Here is an 11,600-nt window from a genome sequence, read left to right as displayed (position 1 = left end):
AGCCATTGAATAAAATTAGAAATCACTAAGACAGACAATTGCAAGTAAATAAACTTGTCTAGTAAGGAAATGTTAGTCGTTAAGAAAATGTGGCACAGAAAAAGAAGATTGAAAACAAATATTGGGAGCAAATACTTCTCTGCTGGTTTTACATTTGATATTTATTGAAACAAGGTAGAGCATTGAGCCAATTTGTAAAAAGTAATAAAATATCAGCTATAACACATTACGTTTAACAAACCTCAAATTCATGGAGAAGCTTATAAATATACATTTGTATTTTTAGAAACAGTCTGTCTATTGAGAATCATCACAGGGATAGTTAGCAGTTAACTGAGTGGTACATCATTAGTGATGATAGCAATCCTAAAGTCATCTGTGAAACAAGTGTACTTGTGTGTTGCAGTAAAGCTGAACATGAGTGAGAAGAAATGTGAGTGTTGAATCAATAAGGTGCATTTCCCTTTACAAAAACAGTGAGGAGCCACATTAGTGAGAACACAATTTTAAGAAGCAGTGATTTCAGGATGTCCGACTATTGATTATTTCTCGACTCTTGATCTATGATGGAGATGATGCTTCTCCGTTTAAAGCTTAGAGGAGCGTCTGGTTAAAGAAAAAATAAATACAGTTTACTGATTGGTTGGATAGACATACTATATACACATAGCATGGAAAATTTCCCCACTGTAACCACAACATTGCCCATATATATTCAAACCATATTAAGTGTTTTAGAATAATGTTAAATGGATTATCTGAATTAATATGGAAAAGAATGTAGACTATATTATTGATATATTTGCTGATGAATTGTAAAATTAAAATAAAAGACAGCTGAACAGACAGGTTTAAGCCACTGTATCAAAGTGCATATTGATGGAGGGGTTGTTGCAGCACCCAGGGAATTCTAAGGCTTCTGGGAAAGCATAATAAATGGCCCACTTCCCAAAATTGCCCTCATATTACACCCCCTGTACTCCGAGGTCTCGTACAAACCAACAGTGTTCCTTACTGTTAGGATGTGAAGGCTGGTATAGGACTGGGCCCATGAAATCACACCCACACACTACAGAACATAAAGTCCTCTCAGCACAGTTCTTATCAAACAACAAAGCAGGACCCCCTTAGTCAACTATGCCACATTTAACAAACCGTATTCTTCTTAAAAAAAATGTCAAGGCACAATCAGTGTGACCCACCGGAAAAGAAGACCTGCATTTTCTGTTTTGAAAAAAGGTGAGGGGGGGGGGGGGGGGGGGGGGACATTTCCAGCTCGTTTTAGGCACTTAAATGGGTAAAAAAAATTAAAAAAATTCGACTGGTGAAGACTAGGCCAAAATAAAACAATCTTAAAATAAATATTTCACAATACTCTCAGTTTCTGAAGACATAAGATTTTTTTTTTGTTGGAAAAAAAAAAAAAAAAAAAAAGTCAGTCTTTTTGCAATGGCATATTTGTTTTAACTCTATAAATATAATTTATATAGTTTCTTTTTTTTTCCTCCATTCTTTCTGTGTGTGTTCAACTCCTTTGCTCGCATTCACAGCCGGGTGGCTGCCCGTCGTCTGCCAGCCAGCAAGCAAGCAAGCACACGCGGGCCGACGCTCCGCTCACTTGCAGACGAACTGGTCCACGGTTTTGGTGCAGCGCTTGCACTTGACGTAGCAGCACCAGTGGAACTTGCAGTGGCAGCGCTCCACGATCTGGGCCTTGTACTGATCGTAGCCGCGGCCGCAGCACATCAGCTCGCACCCATCCATGCCTTCCGAGGTCTTGTTGCAAAGGCGCCCCACCGTTCCCAAGGAGCCTGTGCTCTGGTTCTTCAGGCAGTAGTCTGGACTGGACTCGATGTACACCAGGTCGTGGCTGGTGGGAGCATTGAAATTGCTGAACTTCTGCACCAGCTTTCCACGCGAGTTGAGCTTCATGGAAGCGGAGCTGTCGTACTTTTCCTTCAGCGCGTCGCCCACCTTGCGGAAGTCCGCTAGCTGCAGCCAGCAGGTCTTCAGACTGCAGGAGCCTGACACCCCGTGGCACTTGCAGGACACGTTAGCAAGGTCGGACACCGTCTGAAGGACGGGAGGGAAAAGAAATAAATGGATCAGTAACCAGATGGGAGAATTTGCCAAAAACAATTATCCAAACAACGCATGCTTCATGTATGTAATTTGAACTGAAATATCTTCACAATATATACGGCTCCAAGTTTAACAAGGCACCACATTGCCGAGAAGGACAAAATGATCCCGTTCATGTCTCCAATAGTCAACTGAATAAAACGTTGATTCGTCCTACTTGAAAGAGAACAACCTGGCAACCGCATTACGTTTCTTTGGAGGTGTTTAAGATGTGTGGAGAGCATAAAGAACCCAAAGTGCTGCCCCCTTCCCCCACAGATCAAAGCCCCAGAAGGGGAGCGCTGACATAGCCGTTACCCCAACGAGCCGCTAACACCTATCTAAAAAGGACTGAGATTGTCCCACTCCGGGCCCCTCTTGGTCACTGGTTGGTCTCATGCAAGGGTCTGAAGTTTAAATTCATCTGCTCGCTTCTAATCTGATGACACCCTACAATATTTGTGTGCGTGCGTGCGTGTCCATGCCTATAAGCCTTGTACCGTACCCTTCTTCCAGCCTCGTTGTTGTGAATATTCATCATGAGCCGGGCGCTCTCGTATGAGCCAGTGGGGTAGCTCTTCTCCCTCTCGCGTGCATCCACAAACTCCTTGGAGAACCTGTAGCCGTAGTTGAGGTTGTCCCCGCAGCCGCCCCACAGCCAGTCACGCGGCAAGTCCTTGGGTCGAGCGGCGCGGCTGCACCCGCAGCTGGAGAGCTCCCCCTCTCTGCAGGCGCGGCTCACCGCGTTCACCACCCCTGCCGCGCTAATGGCATAGGTGAACGCCGTTTCTCGGCTGCCTGCAAATGAACAAACAAACAAACGGGAACATCATGCCACATCTGATGCAAAAACATAAATGACACATTTATTATTTGGCGCACCCGTCCGCTCCTTCCGTCGTCGTTGTAGTTTATGGACGTACATTTATTTTGTACCCAACGGGGGGGGGGGGAGGGGGGGCAATATCTTGGTGATCTAAGAATGTAGAAAGCGTTTTACTTTACATTCAAGATGACAGAGCACTCCAAACAAGAGCCGCATATGCTCCGCATCGACATTTTGAAAGATGGAATCTGGTTTGCCGTTATTGGGTTTGAGCCAGAGAGAAGAGGGCGCCCTCCAGTGACAGAGACGCTCCTCAACAAGCGGCCACCATTTCACCCAAATTGAAAGTGAAGGTAGTTATTTCAGTGGAACTGTTTTGACTGACACATCCTCAAGACATTGCAAATTAACTCCCACTGGTTCTACACTCCTACGGAGATAAGAGCTAGAAATGATTGATTAACAACATAAAACAAGTCGTTTTTGCCATCACCAATCCGGTACAAAGACAGAGACAAGAAGAGACAACTTCGATGAGGAGATAGACTAAAATATAAAAGAAAAGAAAAACAGCCGACCAGCCAGCTGTGCCTTGGCTCTGACGACAAGGGCTGCCACTAGAAATAAAAATGCACAGCTCATATACCTGCTGGGCCAAGCCTCTGGAGAATGTGCTGTAATGACAATAACAGATGGACACAGGACGGGGGACGAAGGAGGTAAAAAGAAAAAAGACGATTGAAGAGATAAGTCAAGTAAACGACAGTGAATAGAAAGAGCGAGCAAAAAAAAAAAAAGAAAAAGAAACGCACGCGCTTAATTCCACAAAAAGGCAGAAACGGACGACAGGAGATGAGTAAATAAACTTATGGAAGGTCTGAAAGTTATTCAGGTGGGAAACTGGCGATCAGAGGGAGTGGGGAATTTATTAGTCTGGCGTTACGTTTAATGGACAGACAAACGTTTCCCGCCCCCCGCACTGCTGCCTCCCTTCTCCTGTACCCCACCCCAAGGCAGGCAGGGAGGGGGTCTGAACCCAACTACTCCAGCCCCCCCCCCCCCCGGAGCTCAGCCATAAATCACCAGCAATGTCCTCCCCCTGCAGAGCGAGAGGACGACGGGCTTTCAGATAGACAGCCATAAAAGGGGAGGACATGTTTACTTGATGGGAGCAGAGACGAGGAATGGGAGAGCGGCTGCTGATGAGGTTTCTAGGAAGACTGATCCGTCAGCAGAGCCGGAGGATCGGAGTCACCGAAAAGCAGTGCAGAAAGGCAGAAACACTCTGTGTCCCCACAGGGGCACGTGGGGTTAGGTTCACAACAAGAGAAGTGCTTAGAGGGTTTGTTTACTACAATTTAAGATGTAGACACCCTCGAAAGAAACCTATTGTCTAATAATAATTCATCTTAGCTGAGAAACGCTTTTTTAAATACGCCAATAATCCTCAACATGAACCAAATGCCGACCCTTCCACAGTTGTGTAATTTCAAAGATTCCCAACATGTAACCAGTACTGACTCTTTCTACTATCGAGTCGAGCTCGCTGTGACCCTCATCTGATCACAAAATTGGTATTGTATGGCTTCATAAAATTCAGATTGATAGTTATGATCAAAAATGGTAAACCACCTCTGAATTGGTCTTGAGGTTAAGGCCAACATTCCAGAGAAAACTAAAACAAACCATAGTTAAATAATAGGATCCTTGACTGGGGATTACTTAAAGAGGATTGTTAAGCTCTTGAACTCTTTGTAAGAGATCTGTGCACACTGAAAAATAAGTGCACAAACACACACACACCAATCTCTGACAAGGTGATATATTGGTGCACACACTTACTGGACTCCAATTACTTGTAAATATAGGGAATCAACAGTCCATTTTCACTGTGTGTGTCTCTGTGGGTGTGTGTGTGTGTGTGTGTGTGGGCCAAAAGCGACTTGTGATTTATTCAGCAACCTCACCCACCAACTATTCCCTCCATGCAGCTGCTGAGAATCAACAGCCTCATATACTTTACACAGACGCGCGCACACAGCCCCAAAAGAGTGTCAGGAGAGAGACACACAAGAATGTACAGATTCTAAATAATACGATGGTGAATATAAACTATTTGTCAACACAGGTGTTTGAATCTGCTCCATTATTAGGTTTTTGCCGACATAGTTCCCCACTTACCTATTTGCATGACCCGTCCAAAAACAGAGGAGTTGTCCACCGTGCTGCAGTTCCAGCGCCGATGTCTGAACTGGTACTGACACTCTCTGATGCCCGTTTTGGCTCCTTCGCCAATGTACTGCATGTGGTCCTGGTAGAGCTGGCACAGCTTCTTCTGGCCCTGTGACAGGCCCACCAGCTGGCTGCACAGAGGCTGGGCACCGATGATGTAGGCTTCTGGGATCAGTAAAGGGTTCATAGCCAGAGACCTGGATGAGGGGAGCCACATAGTTTTCACTCATTTGCCAGGTTCTAAATCAACAGCTCATTGCGCGGGATTCATTTTGCCTTCATTGACAAACTCTTTGAGCAGTGACCCTTCTCACAGGTGGCACACATCCACGAGATGAATCGTAATTGAGGTCCACCTATTCATTTCATTTGAACGCTTTTTTTCCATGGCCCAAAAAAATCTTATCATTTTAACCAACAGTTCTATTCACTTTGTAATAGAGAAACACAAATAAATCAAACAGACTGGAAGAGAGACATGAACAACCAGAGAAGGAGAGAGGAGAGCATCTGGTTTCAGGCAACGGGACAATTAGAGCAGCCCATCCCTGAGCCCTAAGAGAAAGACAATTAGCCCCGAGTGTAACCTGATCCACTGGGGGGGGGGGGGGGAGTCAGCAGCCAGCGAGGTAACACACACAACATGTACACAGACGGATACAGAAAGAAACACACGCGGTGGGAATGCTGCTCAGACGCTCTTAATCATTCACACCTGTGTGTGCTCTCAGAGAGGAAACTGAAAGACACACACACAGTCCAAAGGGGCAGTGGCTATCTGCGAGTTTCCAGATGGTAAGTCAAACTGCTTTTTTAGACTTTACAGTTGTCCCCTACTGAGCACGAGCGGGCACATTAAGATGTAAATCTTGAAATACATTGTTTTAATTAGAATTGATATGTTCATATTGCTACATGATGTCACTAAAGGCTGGCTCTGTCCAATGGAAGTAAGGACCTATCTTAAGTGTGTGTTTACCGTCAATGTCGCATGATGTGTTCCTCTACAAGCCCTTTGAGACAGTGCTCAATCGGACGCAAATTAAACAACATTACGATTGAACCACACTGCGATTGGCTGTAAGCAGGGCCTCTATGGCGACGGGTAAACAGCATCTTCTCTCAGAAGTGTAGCATGATCAAATATAGACTTCTCTAATGGCAGTAGGATGTTTGTTTACACAGAAATGCATGCACACACACACACACACACACACACTCATACCACAGCACTCTATGTCTTCTATAATATTCATCATTTTGGTTTGGCAATGTGAGAAGAAAGCTACAGTCAGCGCGTTGTGTTACTCCATATGTGGTGCAGCTGACGCGCACACACTCTCACAAACGGGCCTAAAATTGACTCTGAATCCATGTGAATATATAGGATATGCAAACACAAATCTATATAACCCTAAATCTTTGACTCTAAATTCATTTTAGACGTGCCTTCCCCATTTACAAATGTGACTCACATGTTGCGCAAAGAGAAGAAAATGCGCTTTGAAAGCTCACAATCATTGTTCACTAATTAAAAAAAACAACAACAAAAACACAAACTATGGTACATTATAGACAGAAAATAAATGCCTACCACCATGAGTTGGCCTCCACCACTACCTGCATGAGGAGTGTGAGGATTGTGAGGGCAAAGACACAATGTCTGGAGTCCAATAAGCTGCCAAAGGGCCAGCAGTCCGGCCGACACACACAGCGCAGCCCCAGGTTCATGCTGCCGTCTGATCTGAGGGAGGACAGAGAAATAACAAGGATGTTAGTTTTTTTTTTTTTTTTTTATTCATCTAGGTTTTTGTTTACACAGTTTATTGTGCATTACAGAAAAACACAGACCGATAACTTTGATGTCAAAATGCATTACTCTTTCACACACAAACAGCACTGTAATCATGTGCGAGACGAGAGCCCCGAAGGGATTCTCTGCCACAGCAAAGCAGTCATTTGGCATCGTGTCGGGGTGTGAATCACGCCAGACTGATAGACAGGCAGCCCGAGAAGACACAATGACCATGAAACTACACACATTCCAGACACTTCACTCAGAGACGCACACATGCATGCAGACAGAGAGAGAGAGAGAGAGAGAGAGACAGAGGCCCTGGTCAACTCTTTATTACTTTATTCCGAATCCATTTTAGCTTGCATATTTATTGTTGACATATGGGTTTAAACCTAAATTGTTAACATTTTCAGCAAAATATGGTCAACTGAGATCTAAAACATAGGCCTTGGATAAAACAAATTATGGGATAAGTTTCTGAACTGGTTCATTTTTATCGATGACAGGCCGGGTTAAATTTGTTCCTGGGAAAAAGGTTTCAATTTTGTTGACCCAAGTAAATAAGAAACATTCTTGGTAAATATGTTGTACAAATACGTTAAAGGAACAATTTTCAGGCCCACACAAACTGAAAAAAAGACATTAGATCATATTTGTCTGGTGTCCTTCACGAGAATTGTGATGCTGCATTTGACCATTAAATATACAATAATGATTATGTCTCTCAATAATTGTATTCCAACTTTGTCATAGTTTTTACTGACTGCGGGTCAAAATGAAACAAGCCACGTCAGCGGCGGCCGCCTGATTATTCCACGCAGCATTTGGCCAAACGAAAAACGAATTAATTAAAAAAAAAAAAAAAGGAAACACGTCAACTACTTTGGTGATAAAGTTAAGCTTTTATGTAGGAAGAAAAGTAGTTAAAATAGTTAACTCTAAATGTGCGAGCTAAACGGATGTGCCAGCCGTCCAGTTGGGGCGTGTGTGAATTTTGGGACTCGAGCAGCTCTAATTTGTCACGCTGCGTTATTTTCCAGGCTTGAGACGTTGAGATCCGGGCCTTTCTAAGACTCATTAAAGGCAAGGCCAAGTTCACCATCACTCACTCAGCGCGTGCACGCGCACACTCACACGCAAGAGCATGTGTTTCCAGTTTGCGCCCTGCTTCAGTAATAGTTGGTGAGGTTTTGTTATGTCCTTTATAGTTTCCCCCCCCACATACATTAAAGCGAAAATCCACAGAAGACAGGGATTTGTTCAACCTGCAAGGAAGAACATCTTAATTACAGAGAAATATGATTTACATTAGAAAAATTACCACATTTCACTCTGCAAGAGATTAATTAGGAGAAACTCCACACCTGTGTAGGGCTGGGAAGGGGTGGGAGGGACACTTTTTAATTGCATTAAAATAAGCATATTTAAAGTAGCCATTATAATGCCACATGTGGATGCAATTATTCTCTCGTTTTACAAAATAGAAAAAACAGCAGAGTACAGTAATTATTCGGTTTAACAGACAACTCTTTAATTAGTATTTCGTGATTAATTTTAGAACTCAGACTATTCAATGCTTTAAAATAATGTATTTTCTAATTTATTGCTATTTAAAAATATATACTTCATTCTAGGCTATTTGGCAGCATTGCAATCTGCGTAAATTCTATGGTCCATGTCACCGGGAACATTTTTTCCAGAACGAAATATTCATCGTGACTTTACTGGATGATTCGGCCGGAAAAGACACATCAAATAAAATAGTCCGCGCAAATCATTTAAGAGGTTATTTTAAGAGCAATATAAGACTAGCCCGACTTCAATTCAACCGTACAAATTTAGAAACACCGGTAGCTTTCCGTTACGTATCTTAAAACAAGAAAACATGTTTTTGGATCATTTTCGTTAAATGAGTCTTTTAGTTTGGTTTTGGCCACCCGATGTTTAATGTCAGGGCAAATAAGAAGGACAGCAACTGAATGGTGTCAGCAACAAACTAGAGTGAAATGTGGGTAGAAAAGAATTGCAGCGTTTGGACAACTGTTAATAAAGACTTATCGTGGAGTGATTGCATTGGCCAACATTTGGATAATGCGAATGGGGACGGATCATTACAGTATGGGCATGGCGGGTGGGGGTGTAAATTCATGAAGCAATTTTACTAAAAACGTCCCCCTCAGTGATATACCCGCATTTACTGACTAATTGGTGAAATATTAGCCGCATTGTATTGCGCAAAAGAATAAATCTGCCCGTCCTGTTGGAAAAAAACCAGGAGAGGGAGCCAGGTACAAGGGTTTGGTGAGGAAGCAGCACAAGACAAAGACAAAAGAACATAGACTCCTTTTAAATGAGGGCCGCCAACAATGGAAAACGACAGCGGGCATTTATTTTGCATTATTGTTTAAATATAAATACATATATATTTTGGATATTCTTCGCTAGAGTTCTTATTTGCACAAAATGGAATTGATGGTTGCCATCCGGGGATAGAACGTTTCACACACATCATCTGTCATGCCACTTTTTTTTTTTTTTTTTTTTTTTAAATCAACATGTTGGTCCCACGAAACCCATGTAAGGCACAGTTAAAGTGAGCGAATCAGAAGACCTACAAAAGGCTACTCACCAGAGAGAGAGCGGCCCGTTAGAAGATGTAATCCACGTTGTGAAGGCGAGATCAAACCAATAATCCCAGAGCAGAGCAGGCTGGACTAAAGTTACCCCCCCACTGCAGTGAAGACAAGCCTGGTCGTTTTCTCCGGCTTACTTGGACAGTGCTTGGCCGGGTTGAAGCAAGCGACACGCTATGTCTAGGAGTCCTTCACTTGGGCGCTTTGGGGAACACGGGACGCTCAGCAGTCACCGAATGCACGCGCTCCGTGCGCCAAACCGCTGAGAGGGCTTGTAGGAGGCAGTGGGATACATACAATGTCCAAAAGACCGTTAAAAAAAGAAGAAGGAAATGAACAGAGCTTTTCCCGAATCCGTGCACGACTGTGCGGTTACTATCAACAAATAAAACCACCTACGGCAACCCACTGGCGGAAACGTCGGATGTCGATATTCTTATTATTAAAAGCGGCCTACTTTACGAGAAGCTAAATACCCCCAAACTGCACTAGATGATATCTCAACCATGTCACACCAAGAACCACGAAAGGGAGTTATGAAATCGAAATCCAGCCGCTCGTACGCCCAGGTCATTGCGCGTTTACCTGTCGAAAGATCCACACGCTGAACCTCGCCACAAACGACTTGTCAATTTACCTTCCATTATGTGCAAAACAAAACCCCGACTTTGACAAGTCCACTGCTCGACTTAAAAGTATTCACATGCAAAAAAAGTAAGTCATCCGCCTCTCAAAAAAAAAAAAAAAAATTCAGATGGCACAATTAATCGGCTCCAGACAGTATGCTCCCCCAAAAAGAGAAAAAAAAAAAAAACTTTCCGCGCGGACTATCTCCAAACAGTGCGGCTTGGCGAGCGCGCACGGTGCCCGGAGGAGGAAAAGAGCACAGCGTGTGAACAACGGCGCTCTGCTGAGGCTCCGAGTCTGTCGTCCTCCCCACACCGTATGTGTGTGTGTCTGTGTGTGCTGTAGTGCGGAAAAAGTACCACCAACTATCCCTCCCTTTCTGATTGTCTCTCTCACCTGCTTCAGTCGCCTCCTCTCACAAACTAGCAAACTGCAGTGTGGATGCGCATCGCAAAACCTTCAGATGGCGCATGCGCCTCACAATTCCCCTCAAATTGCCTTTTTCTTCTCTCAGTCACCAGCTTTCAAGGAGCAAGGCCTTTGAAAGAAGGTGAGAGAGAGAGAGAGACAGAGAGACAGAGGGGCGGAACATGCTGTAACAAAACAAGCGTCTCTATTACCTAAAATAAACTTATAAAGCACCCGAGGCTATTACCCTATCCATACCGGAGCAGAGTTAGGATTTTCACTGGCAGCAGATCGAGTTGCCACTCAGTAAAATCAAGACAAGCAGGTCCAGATCCTGTGCTTATACAGGCTGCTCTCATCACCTGAAAGCCTTTGAGCATTATGGCCATTACGGTAATTATTATTTTAATGCACATTATCTGAAAACATGCTGCAAGAATCCCTCGGCTTACAGTTCTATATTGCTCAATGAACCCCACGGTGTGTGTAACAGGGCAAATTGTTTAATATTTTCACCTCTTTCACTGTACATTGCTCAGGCTGTGCACACTGAAATCATTCAAGGGGGAAAGCTGTGTTGTTTTTAATTGTACCGGACAGAATGTCATCTGTATTGAGGAAATAGAGATTGAATAACAGTCAGTGAGACATTGCTGGAATTGATGGCAGGGGTCCCCAGAATATCTGGCGACGTGCCCGAATAAGTTCTTGCCTCGGGTGATTAAAGGGAAGAGATGGGAAAATAAGTTCATTTAAAAGGATTTATGATTCCAATCGTGTTCGTCAGGTGCAGTCAGTCTTCTATATCTAATATATGTATATATATATGTGCCTAAGTCAAAACAGTCCCTCAACCCTTGCTAAAAAATGAAATAATATGTAGGTAAATATATAAAACAAAATTAATGTGTCCATTATACATTTCATTCTAAGCTTCTCAAATGATTTTTTCTTT

General features: G+C 43.4%; 1 protein-coding gene across 3 annotated transcripts; it reads right to left on the bottom strand.

Moving 5' to 3' along the window:
* Positions 1 to 1,419: 1,419 nt before the first annotated feature.
* wnt5a (wingless-type MMTV integration site family, member 5a) lies at positions 1,420 to 10,703 on the bottom strand. Of its 3 annotated transcripts, XM_062564706.1 has the most exons (6): positions 10,634 to 10,703; positions 9,607 to 9,881; positions 6,774 to 6,923; positions 5,129 to 5,376; positions 2,627 to 2,919; positions 1,420 to 2,073 (listed from the first exon to the last, which is right to left on the bottom strand). In XM_062564706.1, exons 3-6 carry the CDS (start codon positions 6,908 to 6,910, stop codon positions 1,615 to 1,617), a joined length of 1,137 nt encoding a protein of 378 aa, XP_062420690.1. In that variant the 5' UTR covers positions 6,911 to 6,923; positions 9,607 to 9,881; positions 10,634 to 10,703; the 3' UTR covers positions 1,420 to 1,614. The 3 variants fall into 3 exon arrangements, with proteins under 3 accessions (XP_062420690.1, XP_037336711.2, XP_037336710.2); XM_037480814.2 differs by lacking the exon at positions 9,607 to 9,881 and having other exon boundaries at positions 10,634 to 10,699; XM_037480813.2 differs by having other exon boundaries at positions 9,607 to 10,690.
* Positions 10,704 to 11,600: the final 897 nt, after the last annotated feature.

The sequence above is a fragment of the Pungitius pungitius genome, chromosome 1 (assembly GCF_949316345.1).
Source record: "Pungitius pungitius chromosome 1, fPunPun2.1, whole genome shotgun sequence".
NCBI lineage: Eukaryota > Metazoa > Chordata > Actinopteri > Perciformes > Gasterosteidae > Pungitius > Pungitius pungitius.
The sequence above is the reverse complement of the archived record's forward strand: the minus strand, read 5'-3'. Positions and strand labels throughout refer to the sequence as shown.

Bases quoted from the DNA above. Each gene is read 5' to 3' on its own strand.
- wnt5a (XM_062564706.1), bottom strand. From the start codon at position 6,910: ATGAACCTGGGGCTGCGCTGTGTGTGTCGGCCGGACTGCTGGCCCTTT. The intron at 5,377-6,773 runs GTAGGCATTTAT...CCCCTCATCCAG, and splicing joins GTGGAGGCCAACTCATGGTG to GTCTCTGGCTATGAACCCTT. The intron at 2,074-2,626 runs GTACGGTACAAG...CCCGTCCTTCAG, and splicing joins ACAACGAGGCTGGAAGAAGG to ACGGTGTCCGACCTTGCTAA.